The following is a 22072-nucleotide window of genomic DNA, read 5'->3' as shown; positions in this document are numbered from 1 at the left end:
GTCACTGTGTACATGCATTACATTACTTATCCTGTATTATACTCCAGAGCTGCGCTCACTATTCTGCTGGTACAGTCACTGTGTACATACATTACATTACTTATCCTGTATTATACTCCAGAGCTGCGCTCACTATTCTGCTGGTGCAGTCACTGTGTACATACATTACATTACTTATCCTGTATTATACTCCAGAGCTGCGCTCACTATTCTGCTGGTGCAGTCACTGTGTACATACATTACATTACATTACTTATCCTGTATTATACTCCAGAGCTGCGCTCACTATTCTGCTGGTGCAGTCACTGTGTACATACATTACATTACTTATCCTGTATTATACTCCAGAGCTGCGCTCACTATTCTGCTGGTGCAGTCACTGTGTACATACATTACATTACATTACTTATCCTGTATTATACTCCAGAGCTGCGCTCACTATTCTGCTGGTGCAGTCACTGTGTACATACATTACATTACTTATCCTGTATTATACTCCAAAGCTGCGCTCACTATTCTGCTGGTGCAGTCACTGTGTACATACATTACATTACTTATCCTGTATTATACTCCAAAGCTGCGCTCACTATTCTGCTGGTACAGTCACTGTGTACATACATTACATTACTTATCCTGTATTATACTCCAGAGCTGCGCTCACTATTCTGCTGGTGCAGTCACTGTGTACATACATTACATTACATTACTTATCCTGTATTATACTCCAGAGCTGCGCACACTATTCTGCTGGTACAGTCACTGTGTACATACATTACATTACTTATCCTGTATTATACTCCAGAGCTGCGCTCACTATTCTGCTGGTACAGTCACTGTGCACATACATTACATTACTTATCCTGTATTATACTCCAGAGCTGCGCTCACTATTCTGCTGGTACAGTCACTGTGTACATACATTACATTACATTACTTATCCTGTATTATACTCCAGAGCTGTGCTCACTATTCTGCTGGTGCAGTCACTGTGTACATACATTGCATTACATTACTTATCCTGTATTATACTCCAGAGCTGCGCTCACTATTCTGCTGGTACAGTCACTGTGTACATACATTACATTACTTATCCTGTATTATACTCCAGAGCTGCGCTCTCTATTCTGCTGGTACAGTCACTGTGTACATACATTACATTACTTATCCTGTATTATACTCCAGAGCTGCGCTCACTATTCTGCTGGTGCAGTCACTGTGTACATACATTGCATTACATTACTTATCCTGTATTATACTCCAGAGCTGCGCTCACTATTCTGCTGGTACAGTCACTGTGTACATGCATTACATTACTTATCCTGTATTATACTCCAGAGCTGCGCTCACTATTCTGCTGGTACAGTCACTGTGTACATACATTACATTACTTATCCTGTATTATACTCCAGAGCTGCGCTCACTATTCTGCTGGTGCAGTCACTGTGTACATACATTACATTACATTACTTATCCTGTATTATACTCCAGAGCTGCGCACACTATTCTGCTGGTACAGTCACTGTGTACATACATTACATTACTTATCCTGTATTATACTCCAGAGCTGCGCTCACTATTCTGCTGGTACAGTCACTGTGCACATACATTACATTACTTATCCTGTATTATACTCCAGAGCTGCGCTCACTATTCTGCTGGTACAGTCACTGTGTACATACATTACATTACTTATCCTGTATTATACTCCAGAGCTGCGCTCACTATTCTGCTGGTGCAGTCACTGTGTACATACATTGCATTACATTACTTATCCTGTATTATACTCCAGAGCTGCGCTCACTATTCTGCTGGTACAGTCACTGTGTACATGCATTACATTACTTATCCTGTATTATACTCCAGAGCTGCGCTCACTATTCTGCTGGTACAGTCACTGTGTACATACATTACATTACTTATCCTATATTATACTCCAGAGCTGCGCTCACTATTCTGCTGGTGCAGTCACTGTGTACATACATTGCATTACATTACTTATCCTGTATTATACTCCAGAGCTGCGCTCACTATTCTGCTGGTACAGTCACTGTGTACATGCATTACATTACTTATCCTGTATTATACTCCAGAGCTGCGCTCACTATTCTGCTGGTACAGTCACTGTGTACATACATTACATTACTTATCCTGTATTATACTCCAGAGCTGCGCTCACTATTCTGCTGGTGCAGTCACTGTGTACATACATTACATTACTTATCCTGTATTATACTCCAGAGCTGCGCTCACTATTCTGCTGGTGCAGTCACTGTGTACATACATTACATTACATTACTTATCCTGTATTATACTCCAGAGCTGCGCTCACTATTCTGCTGGTGCAGTCACTGTGTACATACATTACATTACATTACTTATCCTGTATTATACCTCAGAGCTGCGCTCACTATTCTGCTGGTACAGTCACTGTGTACATACATTACATTACTTATCCTGTATTATACTCCAGAGCTGCGCTCACTATTCTGCTGGTGCAGTCACTGTGTACATACATTACATTACTTATCCTGTATTATACTCCAGAGCTGCGCTCACTATTCTGCTGATGCAGTCACTGTGTACATACATTACATTACTTATCCTGTATTATACTCCAGAGCTGCGCTCACTATTCTGCTGATGCAGTCACTGTGTACATACATTACATTACTTATCCTGTATTATACTCCAGAGCTGCGCTCACTATTCTGCTGGTACAGTCACTGTGTACATACATTACATTACTAATCCTGTATTATACCCCAGAGCTGCGCTCACTATTCTGCTGGTACAGTCACTGTGTACATACATTACATTACTTATCCTGTATTATACTCCAGAGCTGCGCTCACTATTCTGCTGGTGCAGTCACTGTGTACATACATTACATTACTTATCCTGTATTATACTCCAGAGCTGCGCTCACTATTCTGCTGGTGCAGTCACTATGTACATACATTACATTACTTATCCTGTATTATACTCCAGAGCTGCGCTCACTATTCTGCTGGTACAGTCACTGTGTACATACATTACATTACTTATCCTGTATTATACCCCAGAGCTGCGCTCACTATTCTGCTGGTACAGTCACTGTGTACATACATTACATTACTTATCCTGTATTATACTCCAGAGCTGCGCTCACTATTCTGCTGATGCAGTCACTGTGTACATACATTACATTACTTATCCTGTATTATACTCCAGAGCTGCGCTCACTATTCTGCTGGTGCAGTCACTGTGTACATACATTACATTACTTATCCTGTATTATACTCCAGAGCTGCGCTCACTATTCTGCTGGTGCAGTCACTGTGTACATACATTACATTACTTATCCTGTATTATACTCCAGAGCTGCGCTCACTATCCTGCTGGTGCAGTCACTGTGTACATACATTACATTACTTATCCTGTATTATACTCCAGAGCTGCGCTCACTATTCTGCTGGTGCAGTCACTGTGTACATACATTACATTACATTACTTATCCTGTATTATACTCCAGAGCTGCGCACACTATTCTGCTGGTACAGTCACTGTGTACATACATTACATTACTTATCCTGTATTATACTCCAGAGCTGCGCTCACTATTCTGCTGGTACAGTCACTGTGCACATACATTACATTACTTATCCTGTATTATACTCCAGAGCTGCGCTCACTGTTCTGCTGGTACAGTCACTGTGTACATACATTACATTACATTACTTATCCTGTATTATACTCCAGAGCTGTGCTCACTATTCTGCTGGTGCAGTCACTGTGTACATACATTGCATTACATTACTTATCCTGTATTATACTCCAGAGCTGCGCTCACTATTCTGCTGGTACAGTCACTGTGTACATACATTACATTACTTATCCTGTATTATACTCCAGAGCTGCGCTCTCTATTCTGCTGGTACAGTCACTGTGTACATACATTACATTACTTATCCTGTATTATACTCCAGAGCTGCGCTCACTATTCTGCTGGTGCAGTCACTGTGTACATACATTGCATTACATTACTTATCCTGTATTATACTCCAGAGCTGCGCTCACTATTCTGCTGGTACAGTCACTGTGTACATGCATTACATTACTTATCCTGTATTATACTCCAGAGCTGCGCTCACTATTCTGCTGGTACAGTCACTGTGTACATACATTACATTACTTATCCTGTATTATACTCCAGAGCTGCGCTCACTATTCTGCTGGTGCAGTCACTGTGTACATACATTACATTACATTACTTATCCTGTATTATACTCCAGAGCTGCGCACACTATTCTGCTGGTACAGTCACTGTGTACATACATTACATTACTTATCCTGTATTATACTCCAGAGCTGCGCTCACTATTCTGCTGGTACAGTCACTGTGCACATACATTACATTACTTATCCTGTATTATACTCCAGAGCTGCGCTCACTATTCTGCTGGTACAGTCACTGTGCACATACATTACATTACTTATCCTGTATTATACTCCAGAGCTGCGCTCACTATTCTGCTGGTACAGTCACTGTGTACATACATTACATTACTTATCCTGTATTATACTCCAGAGCTGCGCTCACTATTCTGCTGGTGCAGTCACTGTGTACATACATTGCATTACATTACTTATCCTGTATTATACTCCAGAGCTGCGCTCACTATTCTGCTGGTACAGTCACTGTGTACATGCATTACATTACTTATCCTGTATTATACTCCAGAGCTGCGCTCACTATTCTGCTGGTACAGTCACTGTGTACATACATTACATTACTTATCCTGTATTATACTCCAGAGCTGCGCTCACTATTCTGCTGGTGCAGTCACTGTGTACATACATTGCATTACATTACTTATCCTGTATTATACTCCAGAGCTGCGCTCACTATTCTGCTGGTACAGTCACTGTGTACATGCATTACATTACTTATCCTGTATTATACTCCAGAGCTGCGCTCACTATTCTGCTGGTACAGTCACTGTGTACATGCATTACATTACTTATCCTGTATTATACTCCAGAGCTGCGCTCACTATTCTGCTGGTGCAGTCACTGTGTACATACGTTACATTACTTATCCTGTATTATACTCCAGAGCTGCGCTCACTATTCTGCTGGTGCAGTCACTGTGTACATACATTACATTACATTACTTATCCTGTATTATACTCCAGAGCTGCGCTCACTATTCTGCTGGTGCAGTCACTGTGTACATACATTACATTACATTACTTATCCTGTATTATACCTCAGAGCTGCGCTCACTATTCTGCTGGTACAGTCACTGTGTACATACATTACATTACTTATCCTGTATTATACTCCAGAGCTGCGCTCACTATTCTGCTGGTGCAGTCACTGTGTACATACATTACATTACTTATCCTGTATTATACTCCAGAGCTGCGCTCACTATTCTGCTGATGCAGTCACTGTGTACATACATTACATTACTTATCCTGTATTATACTCCAGAGCTGCGCTCACTATTCTGCTGATGCAGTCACTGTGTACATACATTACATTACTTATCCTGTATTATACTCCAGAGCTGCGCTCACTATTCTGCTGGTACAGTCACTGTGTACATACATTACATTACTAATCCTGTATTATACCCCAGAGCTGCGCTCACTATTCTGCTGGTACAGTCACTGTGTACATACATTACATTACTTATCCTGTATTATACTCCAGAGCTGCGCTCACTATTCTGCTGGTGCAGTCACTGTGTACATACATTACATTACTTATCCTGTATTATACTCCAGAGCTGCGCTCACTATTCTGCTGGTGCAGTCACTATGTACATACATTACATTACTTATCCTGTATTATACTCCAGAGCTGCGCTCACTATTCTGCTGGTACAGTCACTGTGTACATACATTACATTACTTATCCTGTATTATACCCCAGAGCTGCGCTCACTATTCTGCTGGTACAGTCACTGTGTACATACATTACATTACTTATCCTGTATTATACTCCAGAGCTGCGCTCACTATTCTGCTGATGCAGTCACTGTGTACATACATTACATTACTTATCCTGTATTATACTCCAGAGCTGCGCTCACTATTCTGCTGGTGCAGTCACTGTGTACATACATTACATTACTTATCCTGTATTATACTCCAGAGCTGCGCTCACTATTCTGCTGGTGCAGTCACTGTGTACATACATTACATTACTTATCCTGTATTATACTCCAGAGCTGCGCTCACTATCCTGCTGGTGCAGTCACTGTGTACATACATTACATTACTTATCCTGTATTATACTCCAGAGCTGCGCTCACTATTCTGCTGGTGCAGTCACTGTGTACATACATTACATTACATTACTTATCCTGTATTATACTCCAGAGCTGCGCACACTATTCTGCTGGTACAGTCACTGTGTACATACATTACATTACTTATCCTGTATTATACTCCAGAGCTGCGCTCACTATTCTGCTGGTACAGTCACTGTGCACATACATTACATTACTTATCCTGTATTATACTCCAGAGCTGCGCTCACTGTTCTGCTGGTACAGTCACTGTGTACATACATTACATTACATTACTTATCCTGTATTATACTCCAGAGCTGTGCTCACTATTCTGCTGGTGCAGTCACTGTGTACATACATTGCATTACATTACTTATCCTGTATTATACTCCAGAGCTGCGCTCACTATTCTGCTGGTACAGTCACTGTGTACATACATTACATTACTTATCCTGTATTATACTCCAGAGCTGCGCTCTCTATTCTGCTGGTACAGTCACTGTGTACATACATTACATTACTTATCCTGTATTATACTCCAGAGCTGCGCTCACTATTCTGCTGGTGCAGTCACTGTGTACATACATTGCATTACATTACTTATCCTGTATTATACTCCAGAGCTGCGCTCACTATTCTGCTGGTACAGTCACTGTGTACATGCATTACATTACTTATCCTGTATTATACTCCAGAGCTGCGCTCACTATTCTGCTGGTACAGTCACTGTGTACATACATTACATTACTTATCCTGTATTATACTCCAGAGCTGCGCTCACTATTCTGCTGGTGCAGTCACTGTGTACATACATTACATTACATTACTTATCCTGTATTATACTCCAGAGCTGCGCACACTATTCTGCTGGTACAGTCACTGTGTACATACATTACATTACTTATCCTGTATTATACTCCAGAGCTGCGCTCACTATTCTGCTGGTACAGTCACTGTGCACATACATTACATTACTTATCCTGTATTATACTCCAGAGCTGCGCTCACTATTCTGCTGGTACAGTCACTGTGCACATACATTACATTACTTATCCTGTATTATACTCCAGAGCTGCGCTCACTATTCTGCTGGTACAGTCACTGTGTACATACATTACATTACTTATCCTGTATTATACTCCAGAGCTGCGCTCACTATTCTGCTGGTGCAGTCACTGTGTACATACATTGCATTACATTACTTATCCTGTATTATACTCCAGAGCTGCGCTCACTATTCTGCTGGTACAGTCACTGTGTACATGCATTACATTACTTATCCTGTATTATACTCCAGAGCTGCGCTCACTATTCTGCTGGTACAGTCACTGTGTACATACATTACATTACTTATCCTGTATTATACTCCAGAGCTGCGCTCACTATTCTGCTGGTGCAGTCACTGTGTACATACATTGCATTACATTACTTATCCTGTATTATACTCCAGAGCTGCGCTCACTATTCTGCTGGTACAGTCACTGTGTACATGCATTACATTACTTATCCTGTATTATACTCCAGAGCTGCGCTCACTATTCTGCTGGTACAGTCACTGTGTACATGCATTACATTACTTATCCTGTATTATACTCCAGAGCTGCGCTCACTATTCTGCTGGTGCAGTCACTGTGTACATACGTTACATTACTTATCCTGTATTATACTCCAGAGCTGCGCTCACTATTCTGCTGGTGCAGTCACTGTGTACATACATTACATTACATTACTTATCCTGTATTATACTCCAGAGCTGCGCTCACTATTCTGCTGGTGCAGTCACTGTGTACATACATTACATTACATTACTTATCCTGTATTATACCTCAGAGCTGCGCTCACTATTCTGCTGGTACAGTCACTGTGTACATACATTACATTACTTATCCTGTATTATACTCCAGAGCTGCGCTCACTATTCTGCTGGTGCAGTCACTGTGTACATACATTACATTACTTATCCTGTATTATACTCCAGAGCTGCGCTCACTATTCTGCTGATGCAGTCACTGTGTACATACATTAAATTACTTATCCTGTATTATACTCCAGAGCTGCGCTCACTATTCTGCTGATGCAGTCACTGTGTACATACATTACATTACTTATCCTGTATTATACTCCAGAGCTGCGCTCACTATTCTGCTGGTACAGTCACTGTGTACATACATTACATTACTAATCCTGTATTATACCCCAGAGCTGTGCTCACTATTCTGCTGGTACAGTCACTGTGTACATACATTACATTACTTATCCTGTATTATACTCCAGAGCTGCGCTCACTATTCTGCTGGTGCAGTCACTGTGTACATACATTACATTACTTATCCTGTATTATACTCCAGAGCTGCGCTCACTATTCTGCTGGTGCAGTCACTATGTACATACATTACATTACTTATCCTGTATTATACTCCAGAGCTGCGCTCACTATTCTGCTGGTACAGTCACTGTGTACATACATTACATTACTTATCCTGTATTATACCCCAGAGCTGCGCTCACTATTCTGCTGGTACAGTCACTGTGTACATACATTACATTACTTATCCTGTATTATACTCCAGAGCTGCGCTCACTATTCTGCTGATGCAGTCACTGTGTACATACATTACATTACTTATCCTGTATTATACTCCAGAGCTGCGCTCACTATTCTGCTGGTGCAGTCACTGTGTACATACATTACATTACTTATCCTGTATTATACTCCAGAGCTGCGCTCACTATTCTGCTGGTGCAGTCACTGTGTACACACATTACATTACTTAGCCTGTATTATACCTCAGAGCTGTGCTCACTATTCTGCTGGTACAGTCACTGTGTACATACATTACATTACTTATCCTGTATTATACTCCAGAGCTGCGCTCACTATTCTGCTGGTACAGTCACTGTGTACATACATTACATTACTTATCCTGTATTATACTCCAGAGCTGCGCTCACTATTCTGCCGGTACAGTCACTGTGTACATACATTACATTACTTATCCTGTATTATACTCCAGAGCTGCGCTCACTATTCTGCTGCTGCAGTCACTGTGTACATACATTACATTACTTAGCCTGTATTATACCTCAGAGCTGTGCTCACTATTCTGCACTGATGTAGATCCTGTGTTATTCTTGCAGGCGGAGAAGGCTAGTGTCAGCCACTTCCTGGACTTCCTCTTGCTCATCTCCTTGGCCATGATTTGGGCTATCTGCCCCAGGGACAGCCTGGCTGTTGTCGGTCAGTGGATTCATTCCAGACTACGAGAGGTGAGGCCGCAGGATCTTAGATCACTGACAGATCTTTAGGACGTCGTTTATTCTTCAATGCTGTTTGGGTAATTTGCAGTTCCCCCAATCTTATATTTTTGGTCGCTATCCTCGTATGTAAGAACAAGTCCAGCGGGCGCCAAAAGTTCTCGTTTCCTGTAATCTCTATGTGAAATAACATTATGGGCTGGCAGTGATTTACATCTGATGCCCACTGGGGGGAGCTCTGTATCTATCGGTGATCTATTAGTCCAGCCTTAGACACAGCAGGATCTTCTGCACCAGGGAGGAAGCAGAGGCAGATTTTGGTTTTCTGGGGTCATTTTATTATTAACCCCTCTTAGTTATGAAGCATTAAAGACATTTTAGATTATTGACATGAAAAAAATCTCCTGCCCATGATGTCGGTAGAACTAAGGAACCGTCATATGCAATCACCGCAGTGACCTCCCCGATCCTGTGTGACCCCTCCTATTTTTATGATCTCTACTACTTGTCATTGAGGCTGACCTTCTGCCTTGACCTCCAGTCTCCTTGCCTTGACCTCCAGTCTCCTTGCTTTGACCTCCAGTTTTCCTTCCTTGACCTCCAGTTTTCCGTCCTTGACCTCCAGTTTCCTTGTCTTGACCTACAGTCTTTCTGCCTTGTACTCCTGCGATGACAACCAGTTTTTCTGACCTCCCGTTTTCCTGCCCTGACCTCCCTTCCTGGCCTCGCTCTCACAGGTTTGGGTTTTACATCACTTTATTCCTCCTGGACTGGTCTATGGGTTCTTCAGCTTACACTGAAACATTGTAGCAAACCCTCAGACTCTGTGCTGCTGCTCTGTTTCTCATATATAAGATTGTCTACACTGGATGCAATTGTAACAAACCTCAGCTGTGAAAACTATTGGGTTAGTAGGAGCTCTGAATTATGTACAAACCAAAAAACTAATAATAAGTGTGAACTCTGCTCTATCCTAGTATCTGTTCGAGAGGCCGTACAGCCGCACCCTGGAAGCAGAAGCTGATAAAGTGGGACTACAGCTCGCTGCAAAGGTAACCTAACCAAAGAGGAGGATGTATACCGCCATACTGCCTGCACCGGTGTGAGGAATACAGGGGAGGAGTCCTCATAAGTCTACAGAGTGTAATAATAGTAATAGTATTATAGTAGTTATATTCTTGTACATAGGAGTAGTATTATAGTAGTTATATTCTTGTACATAGGAGTAGTATTATAGTAGTTATATTCTTGTACATAGGAGCAGTATTATAGTAGTTATATTCTTGTACATAGGAGTAGTATTATAGTAGTTATATTCTTGTACATAGGAGTAGTATTATAGTAGTTATATTCTTGTACATAGGAGCAGTATTATAGTAGTTATATTCTTGTATATAGCAGTAGTATTATAGTAGTTATACTCTTGTACATAGGAGCAGTATTATAGTAGTTATATTCTTGTATATAGGAGCAGTATTATAGTAGTTATATTCTTGTACATAGGAGTAGTATTATAGTAGTTATATTCTTGTACATAGGAGCAGTATTATAGTAGTTATATTCTTGTACATAGGAGTAGTATTATAGTAGTTATATTCTTGTATATAGCAGTAGTATTATAGTAGTTATACTCTTGTACATAGGAGCAGTATTATAGTAGTTATATTCTTGTACATAGGAGTAGTATTATAGTAGTTATATTCTTGTACATAGGGGTCAGTATTATAGTAGTTATATTCTTGTACATAGGAGGTAGTATTATAGTAGTTATATTCTTGTACATAGGAGCATTATTATAGTAGTTATATTCTTGTACATAGGAGCAGTATTATAGTAGTTATATTCTTGTACATAGGAGTAGTATTATAGTAGTTATATTCTTGTATATAGCAGTAGTATTATAGTAGTTATATTCTTGTACATAGGAGCAGTATTATAGTAGTTATATTCTTGTACATAGGAGCAGTATTATAGTAGTTATATTCTTGTATATAGCAGTAGTATTATAGTAGTTATACTCTTGTACATAGGAGCAGTATTATAGTAGTTATATTCTTGTACATAGGAGTAGTATTATAGTAGTTATATTCTTGTACATAGGAGTAGTATTATAGTAGTTATATTCTTGTACATAGGAGCAGTATTATAGTAGTTATATTCTTGTATATAGCAGTAGTATTATAGTAGTTATACTCTTGCACATAGGAACAGTATTATAGTAGTTATATTCTTGTACATAGGAGTAGTATTATAGTAGTTATATTCTTGAATAAACAAAAAAGTAAAGTAGTGGCTCACCGAATTTTCATGTGGTGGTCAGATCTTCCGGGTGCACGGCCAGAAGAATCCCGGACTCCTGGGATAATCAACAGTGTGTAGAATACAAAAATGATCCAGTCCGCACTCCAGAGATGACCTTTTTTCTAAAATTTAACTTTTAATTTTCCATACGTAAAAATGGGTAAATCTAGTACAAACAAGAAAACGTGATAGTGAAGACACAAAAGTGTTTTAAAATCCCATCATTCGAGACCTGGCTGACGCGTTTCCGGGTATGCTGTACCCCTTAGTCATAGCCTTCCGTTTTGTTAACCTGCTAGGTTTAAATACACAGCTAATTCCTTTATTACACCTGAACCATGTTAGATGCTAATCCGTCATTACCATCGACTACACCAAACATCTACCTAAAACGTGATATCCGGAATTGATATATACATATAATAGTAGCACTTTTCACATATAACCCCTAACTAGATATATACAGTGAATATTTAATTATAAATCTCTAACCTTTATGCCCATAGGCGCGGAAATAAGTTCAACATCATGTTCCCATACTCCTAATGCGCATGTACTATGCTCTATGCTTCTTTTCTTTATGAATGAAGCGGTCACATGGAACACACGAACCAATAAGGAAGCATCTCTATTCATTGGTTGTCTGGGTCACGTGATCCCGACCAGCCAATGAAAAATATCCTCAACCTATACATACACTAGCGTTTTGTTCATGATTTGTTTAAAATTAATTTTTTGGATGTTCAGCTCACGGGCGCAGTGGATGAAAAAACTGTTGTTACAACACTATTTAGAAAGCCCTCTTCGGGAAACACAATTTTGAGGGGTAACAGTTGTCACCCTCGACACACACTCAATAGTATACCAGTGGGTGAATTAACAAGGTGTAAAAGAGCTTGTAGTAATGAGTCAACCTATGTTAAACTCAGTATGGAAACAACTAATAGATTAAAGGATAGAAGTTATTCTGAAATAATACTTAACAAAGCCTTGACTAAGGTGGCACTTAGAGAAAGAATAGAGTTATTGAAGAATGATGAGAGGTTAACCAAAGATGAGTTGGAAGAAAAAAAGGTTGTGTTCTCTACCCCTTATAGTTTAGAATATAATAAAATAACTGAAATTATAAAAAAGAATTTACCAATCTTACAAACAGATCCAATTTCTAATGAAATATTAGCAAAAGGCATTCGTTGTGTGGCAAGAAAAGGCAGAACGTTGGGTGATGATCTTTCCCCCAGTTGTTTGCCGATTAACATAGAGACCAATTCACACAGTGTGGGTTTCTGGGGTTGTCAGAACCCAAAATTCAAAGTTTGCAAGTATGCTGTATTTTCAAGGGAATTTGACAGTAATGCTTCGGATTTCAAAGTGAAAATTAAGGTACATCTCAATTGCATGAGTGAAAACGTAATTTATTGTATCCGTTGTATAATATGTACAAAAGATTACATCGGATGTACTACTCGGAAGTTAAAAATTCGGATAGCGGAACATCTGAGAGATAGCACTAAAATAGGGATTGAAAATATATCGGGAGCAGCACAGCATTTTGCGTCCATGCATAAGGGCAGTGTAGATTCTTTGCGGTTTTTTGCATTGGATAAAGTTATGGAATCTGTTAGGGGAGGTAACAATAAAAAATGTCTATTGGAGAAGGAGGCTTTCTACATTTTCAAATTCAATAGTCGGAGTCCTTATGGACTCAATTTAAGATCAGATCTTATGTACATTCATTGAATGCTTTAGAAATGGAATATTGTTTTATCTATATTGAATTTAAGAACTGATACGCTTATGGTAAGATTTATAGCATTTACTTTATTCTATGTTTAAATGATGGGCATAATAATAATGAGCTAATGAGGTATAGTGTATGTCATGCTTGATTATCAGATGCCATTTTATCCAGCTATGTTCATGTCTCTACGCTAGTGTATGTATAGGTTGAGGATATTTTTCATTGGCTGGTCGGGATCACGTGACCCAGACAACCAATGAATAGAGATGCTTCCTTATTGGTTCGTGTGTTCCATGTGACCGCTTCATTCATAAAGAAAAGAAGCATAGAGCATAGTACATGCGCATTAGGAGTATGGGAACATGATGTTGAACTTATTTCCGCGCCTATGGGCATAAAGGTTAGAGATTTATAATTAAATATTCACTGTATATATCTAGTTAGGGGTTATATGTGAAAAGTGCTACTATTATATGTATATATCAATTCCGGATATCACGTTTTAGGTAGATGTTTGGTGTAGTCGATGGTAATGACGGATTAGCATCTAACATGGTTCAGGTGTAATAAAGGAATTAGCTGTGTATTTAAACCTAGCAGGTTAACAAAACGGAAGGCTATGACTAAGGGGTACAGCATACCCGGAAACGCGTCAGCCAGGTCTCGAATGATGGGATTTTAAAACACTTTTGTGTCTTCACTATCACGTTTTCTTGTTTGTACTAGATTTACCCATTTTTACGTATGGAAAATTAAAAGTTAAATTTTAGAAAAAAGGTCATCTCTGGAGTGCGGACTGGATCATTTTTGTATTCTACACTAGTTATATTCTTGTATATAGGAGTAGTATTATAGTAGTTATATTCTTGTACATAGGAGTAGTATTATAGTAGTTATATTCTTGTACATAGGAGCAGTATTATAGTAGTTATATTCTTGTATATAGGAGTAGTATTATAGTAGTTATATTCTCGTACATAGGAGTAGTATTATAGTAGTTATATTCTTGTACATAGGAGGTAGTATTATAGTAGTTATATTCTTGTACATAGGAGGTAGTATTATAGTAGTTATATTCTTGTACATAGGAGGTAGTATTATAGTAGTTATATTCTTGTACATAGGAGGTAGTATTATAGTAGTTATATTCTTGTACATAGGAGGTAGTATTATAGTAGTTATATTCTTGTACATAGGAGGTAGTATTATAGTAGTTATATTCTTGTGCATAGGAGGTAGTATTATAGTAGTTATATTCTTGTACATAGGAGTAGTATTATAGTAGTTATATTCTTGTACATAGGAGGTAGTATTATAGTAGTTATATTCTTGTACATAGGGGTAGTATTATAGTAGTTATATTCTTGTACATAGGAGCAGTATTATAGTAGTTATATTCTTGTACATAGGAGTAGTATTATAGTAGTTATATTCTTGTACATAGGAGTAGTATTATAGTAGTTATATTCTTGTATATAGGAGTAGTATTATAGTAGTTATATTCTCGTACATAGGAGTAGTATTATAGTAGTTATATTCTTGTATATAGGAGTAGTATTATAGTAGTTATATTCTTGTACATAGGAGGTAGTATTATAGTAGTTATATTCTTGTACATAGGAGGTAGTATTATAGTAGTTATATTCTTGTACATAGGAGTAGTATTATAGTAGTTATATTCTTGTACATAGGAGCAGTATTATAGTAGTTATATTCTTGTACATAGGAGGTAGTATTATAGTAGTTATATTCTTGTACATAGGAGGTAGTATTATAGTAGTTATATTCTTGTACATAGGAGGTAGTATTATAGTAGTTATATTCTTGTACATAGGAGGTAGTATTATAGTAGTTATATTCTTGTACATAGGAAGTAGTATTATAGTAGTTATATTCTTGTACATAGGAGTAGTATTATAGTAGTTATATTCTTGTACATAGGAGGTAGTATTATAGTAGTTATATTCTTGTACATAGGAGGTAGTATTATAGTAGTTATATTCTTGTACATAGGAGCAGTATTATAGTAGTTATATTCTTGTACATAGGAGCAGTATTATAGTAGTTATATTCTTGTACATAGGAGGTAGTATTATAGTAGTTATATTCTTGTACATAGGAGCAGTATTATAGTAGTTATATTCTTGTACATAGGAGTAGTATTATAGTAGTTATATTCTTGTACATAGGAGTAGTATTATAGTAGTTATATTCTTGTACATAGGAGTAGTATTATAGTAGTTATATTCTTGTACATAGGAGCAGTATTATAGTAGTTATATTCTTGTACATAGGAGTAGTATTATAGTAGTTATATTCTTGTACATAGGAGTAGTATTATAGTAGTTATATTCTTGTACATAGGAGTAGTATTATAGTAGTTATATTCTTGTACATAGGAGGTAGTATTATAGTAGTCATATTCTTGTATATAGGAGGTAGTATTATAGTAGTTATATTCTTGTACATAGGAGTAGTATTATAGTAGTTATATTCTTGTACATAGGAGTAGTATTATAGTAGTTATATTCTTGTACATAGGAGGTAGTATTATACTAGTTATATTCTTGTACATAGGAGGTAGTATTATATTAGTTATATTCTTGTACATAGGAGCAGTATTATAGTAGTTATATTCTTGTACATAGGAGTAGTATTATAGTAGTTATATTCTTGTACATAGGAGGTAGTATTATAGTAGTTATATTCTTGTATATAGGAGGTAGTATTATAGTAGTTATATTCTTGTACATAGGAGGTAGTATTATAGTAGTTATATTCTTGTACATAGGAGTAGTATTATAGTAGTTATATTCTTGTACATAGGAGTAGTATTATAGTCGTTATATTCTTGTACATAGGAGTAGTATTATAGTAGTTATATTCTTGTACATAGGAGGTAGTATTATACTAGTTATATTCTTGTACATAGGAGCAGTATTATAGTAATTATATTCTTGTACATAGGAGTAGTATTATAGTAGTTATATTCTTGTACATAGGAGTAGTATTATAGTAGTTATATTCTTGTACATAGGAGTAGTATTATAGTCGTTATATTCTTGTACATAGGAGTAGTATTATAGTCGTTATATTCTTGTACATAGGAGTAGTATTATAGTAGTTATATTCTTGTACATAGGAGTTAGTATTATACTAGTTATATTCTTGTACATAGGAGCAGTATTATAGTAATTATATTCTTGTACATAGGAGTAGTATTATAGTAGTTATATTCTTGTACATAGGAGGTAGTATTATAGTAGTTATATTCTTGTACATAGGAGTAGTATTATAGTCGTTATATTCTTGTACATAGGAGTAGTATTATAGTAGTTATATTCTTGTACATAGGAGTAGTATTATAGTCGTTATATTCTTGTACATAGGAGCAGTATTATAGTAGTTATATTCTTGTACATAGGAGTAGTATTATAGTAGTTATATTCTTGTACATAGGAGTAGTATTATAGTAGTTATATACTTGTACATAGGAGCAGTATTATAGTAGTTATATACTTGTACATAGGAGGTAGTATTATGGTAGTTATATTCTTGTACATAGGAGGTAGTATTATGGTAGTTATATTCTTGTATATAGGAGGTTGTATTATAGTAGATATATTCTTGTACATAGGAGTAGTATTATAGTAGTTATATTCTTGTACATAGGAGGCAGTATTATAGTGGTTATATTCTTGTACATAGGAGTAGTATTATAGTAGTTATATTCTTGTACATAGGAGGTAGTATTATAGTAGTTATATTCTTGTACATAGTTGGTAGTATTATAGTAGTTATATTCTAGTACATAGGAGTAGTATTATAGTAGTTATATTCTTGTACATAGTTGGTAGTATTATAGTAGTTATATTCTTGTACATAGGGGGCAGTATTATAGTAGTTATATTCTTGTACATAGTTGGTAGTATTATAGTAGTTATATTCTTGTACATAGGAGGTAGTATTATAGTAGTTATATTCTTGTACATAGGAGTAGTATTATAGTAGTTATATTCTTGTACATAGGAGTAGTATTATAGTAGTTATACTCTTGTACATAGGAGCAGTATTATAGTAGTTATATTCTTGTACATAGGAGGCAGTATTATAGTGGTTATATTCTTGTACATAGGAGTAGTATTATAGTAGTTATATTCTTGTACATAGGAGGTAGTATTATAGTAGTTATATTCTTGTACATAGGAGGTAGTATTATAGTAGTTATATTCTTGTACATAGTTGGTAGTATTATAGTAGTTATATTCTTGTACATAGGAGTAGTATTATAGTAGTTATATTCTTGTACATAGGAGGAGTATTATAGTAGTTATATTCTTGTACATAGGAGTAGTATTATAGTAGTTATATTCTTGTACATAGGAGTAGTATTATAGTAGTTATATTCTTGTACATAGGAGTAGTATTATAGTAGTTTATATTCTTGTACATAGTTGGTAGTATTATAGTAGTTATATTCTTGTACATAGGGGGCAGTATTATAGTAGTTATATTCTTGTACATAGTTGGTAGTATTATAGTAGTTATATTCTTGTACATAGGAGTAGTATTATAGTAGTTATATTCTTGTACATAGGAGTAGTATTATAGTAGTTATATTCTTGTACATAGTTGGTAGTATTATAGTAGTTATATTCTTGTACATAGGAGCAGTATTATAGTAGTTATAGTCTTGTACATAGGAGTAGTATTATAGTAGTTATATTCTTGTACATAGGGGCAGTATTATAGTAGTTATATTCTTGTACATAGAAGCAGTATTATAGTAGTTATATTCTTGTACATAGGAGTAGTATTATAGTAGTTATATTCTTGTACATAGGAGTAGTATTATAGTAGTTATAGTCTTGTACATAGGAGTAGTATTATAGTAGTTATATTCCTGTACATAGGAGGTAGTATTATAGTAGTTATATTCCTGTACATAGAAGTAGTATTATAGTAGTTATAGTCTTGTACATAGGAGTAGTATTATAGTAGTTATAGTCTTGTACATAGGAGTAGTATTATAGTAGTTATATTCTTGTACATAGGAGGTAGTATTATAGTAGTTATATTCTTGTACATAGGAGTAGTATTATAGTAGTTATATTCTTGTACATAGGAGTAGTATTATAGTAGTTATATTCTTGCACATAGGAGGTAGTATTATAGTAGTTATATTCTTGTACATAGGAGCAGTATTATAGTAGTTATATTCCTGTACATGGGAGTAGTATTATAGTAGTTATATTCCTGTACATAGGAGTAGTATTATAGTAGTTATATTCTTGTACATAGGAGTAGTATTATAGTAGTTATATTCTTGTACATAGGAGTAGTATTATAGTAGTTATATTCTTGTACATAGGAGTAGTATTATAGTAGTTATATTCTTTTACATAGGAGCAGTATTATAGTAGTTATATTCTTGTACATAGGAGTAGTATTATAGTAGTTATATTCTTGTACATAGGAGTAGTATTATAGTAGTTATATTCTTGTACATAGGAGTAGTATTATAGTAGTTATATTCTTGTACATAGTTGGTAGTATTATAGTAGTTATATTCTTGTACATAGGAGCAGTATTATAGTAGTTATATTCTTGTACATAGGAGTAGTATTATAGTAGTTATATTCTTGTACATAGGAGTAGTATTATAGTAGTTATATTCTTGTACATAGGAGCAATATTTATAGTAGTTATAGTCTTGTACATAGGAGTAGTATTATAGTAGTTATATTCTTGTACATAGGAGTAGTATTATAGTAGTTATATTCTTGTACATAGGAGGTAGTATTATAGTAGTTATATTCTTGTACATAGGAGTAGTATTATAGTAGTTATATTCTTGTACATAGGAGTAGTATTATAGTAGTTATATTCTTGTACATAGGAGTAGTATTATAGTAGTTATATTCTTTTACATAGGAGCAGTATTATAGTAGTTATATTCTTGTACATAGGAGTAGTATTATAGTAGTTATATTCTTGTACATAGGAGTAGTATTATAGTAGTTATATTCTTGTACATAGGAGTAGTATTATAGTAGTTATATTCTTGTACATAGGAGGTAGTATTATAGTAGTTATATTCTTGTACATAGGAGTAGTATTATAGTAGTTATATTCTTGTACATAGGAGCAGTATTATAGTAGTTATATTCTTGTACATAGGAGTAGTATTATAGTAGTTATATTCTTGTACATAGGAGTAGTATTATAGTAGTTATATTCTTGTACATAGGAGCAGTATTATAGTAGTTATATTCTTGTACATAGGAGTAGTATTATAGTAGTTATATTCTTGTACATAGGAGTAGTATTATAGTAGTTATATTCTTGTACATAGGAGCAATATTTATAGTAGTTATAGTCTTGTACATAGGAGTAGTATTATAGTAGTTATATTCTTGTACATAGGAGTAGTATTATAGTAGTTATATTCTTGTACATAGGAGGTAATTTTTATTAGTAAAAACAAAACAAAAATACATTACATTCCAGCAGAATTAATAACTAATAATAATAATAATAATAATAATATAACATAAATCAGACATGTCTGTCAGATAACAAAAATGAGAATCACTTTAACTTAAGAGTCCATTGCTGGCAGGATAAAGAGGGGGAAAAAAAAAATAAAAAAAATCCATAAATAAATGAACAGACTTATTTGCAGTGTTATCAGAGTATTCAGCAATCGATATATACATTTCTCCACAATTTTACATTATCAGACTTTTTTCTGACCTCCAGAGACTTTATCCACCTCAGTTCAGACATGATATATGTGACAGCGGTCATATGACGGAAGGGCTCTCTGTGTAGGGACACCTGGGTCCTTGTATGCCAGTGATAATATTTGATGACAGTAATAATAATATACAGGGTCTCCCGGTTAATGTCACCTATATTAGTTGGGATGCCATATATGATTTCGGGGTATTTGAGAGACTGTAATTGGGGAATTTTCAGCCTCCGGGATATTTCCTGCCAGATCTTTCGCCCTCCCCCGCACTCTGATATAAAATGTGCCATTGTCTCCTCCTGCTGACAACCTAATGGACATGCCCGATCTGTCACACTGAGATGTTTTAAGTTGCCTCTTACAAAAAGTTTCCCATGCAGAGATAGCCAGGCAATGTCAAAGAACTTTGCAGGGAGCCTTCGACCAGTGAGGAGCCTCAGACTATCCTGCAGGGTTATAGATGTACAGTCCCTCAATGCCGGCTGGAGACAATAGAAGGTCTTACATACCCTGGTGTACAGATCTCTCCTGGTCTTACTCACCAGATAGGTCTTTTCAATACCCCATTTTTTCAGGCACCTTATGCCATAGTCCAGATACTGGGGGAGGTAGTCACGAGTCGATCGACCCCTCTTAAGGCTGCCGCCTCGCACCCAGGATTCTGCAAAAGGCAATATCCAGTCCCTGATACTATTTACCCACAGGGAGCTGTTATCTGAGTCCAGGCAACCAAAATTTACTTTTAGAAACATGGAGTCAAAAAACACCCTTGGATTTAACATATCCAGCCCACCCTCTCTCCTCTGTAGGTAGGTTATCCCTCTTTTTACTGGGTTCAACCTGTTCCCCCACAAAAGTTGGAAGAACAGGCTAAAGAGCCTAGTGGAGAAAGATTCTGGCAAAGGAAAGACAACAGAGACGTACAAGAAGACAGGGACCAGGTAAGTCTTCAACATTTTAACCCTCTCTCTATAGGTCAGCCTCCAGTTCTTCCATCGCTGAACCTTTGCATTTCCGGATTCCAACTTTTCTTCCCAATTTAGTCTGCAATTATCATCCCTCCCGAATTTCACCCCAAGGATCTTAATATAGGAGGAGGCCTGGGCAAACTGCGGCAGATCAAATGTAGGACCAGTATGACCCGTCCAGAGAGCTTGACTCTTCTCAAGGTTGACAAGAGACCCGGAGGCCTCTGAGTAACTTCTGATGGCTGCAGACAACATCTCCACCTCACGAGGCTCAGATATCACCACAGTCACATCATCCGCGTAGGCAACAACTCTCAGGGGCAAGCAGTAGGGGACCGGCGCCCCCTGAAAATCACACTCCTGCAGTGACCTGAGAAACGGGTCTATGGCAAACACATACAGTAATGGACTCAGTGGGCAACCTTGTCTCACCCCTGCCTCAACCCTGAAAGCATCACCCTGCCAACCATTAATCAGAGGAAAGCTCTCCGCCTCGCGGTACAAAGTTCTCAGCCAATCCACAAATTGTCCCGGAATACCGTACTTTGTCAAAGTCGCCCATAGATACTCATGGTCTACTCTGTCAAAGGCCTTAGCCTGGTCAAGACTCACAACATATCTCCCACACCTCAGAGCTTTACATCTCTCAAACATCTCCCTTATCGAGATAACTGCTCCAGAGATGTTCCGCCCTTTAACTGTGCCAAACTGAGAGCCTGCCAACAGTGCCGGGGACAAACAAACTAATCTAGAGAACAGAATTTTTGCAAGAA

General features: G+C 36.9%; 1 protein-coding gene across 3 annotated transcripts in view; it reads left to right on the top strand.

Moving 5' to 3' along the window:
- OMA1 (OMA1 zinc metallopeptidase) overlaps positions 1-22072 on the top strand; it is a 55219-nt gene that overhangs the window by 11038 nt on the left and 22109 nt on the right. For all 3 annotated transcript variants that reach the window (XM_075287604.1, XM_075287605.1, XM_075287602.1), the window contains exons 6-7: positions 9419-9547; positions 10513-10587. In XM_075287604.1, the coding sequence (XP_075143705.1) occupies positions 9419-9547; positions 10513-10587 (204 nt within the window). The remainder of the gene's footprint in view (positions 1-9418; positions 9548-10512; positions 10588-22072) is intronic.

This window comes from Leptodactylus fuscus, chromosome 9, assembly GCF_031893055.1.
Source record: "Leptodactylus fuscus isolate aLepFus1 chromosome 9, aLepFus1.hap2, whole genome shotgun sequence".
NCBI classification, from domain to species: domain Eukaryota; kingdom Metazoa; phylum Chordata; class Amphibia; order Anura; family Leptodactylidae; genus Leptodactylus; species Leptodactylus fuscus.
Note: the sequence above shows the minus strand (reverse complement) of the source record. Positions and strands in the feature narration are given on the sequence as shown.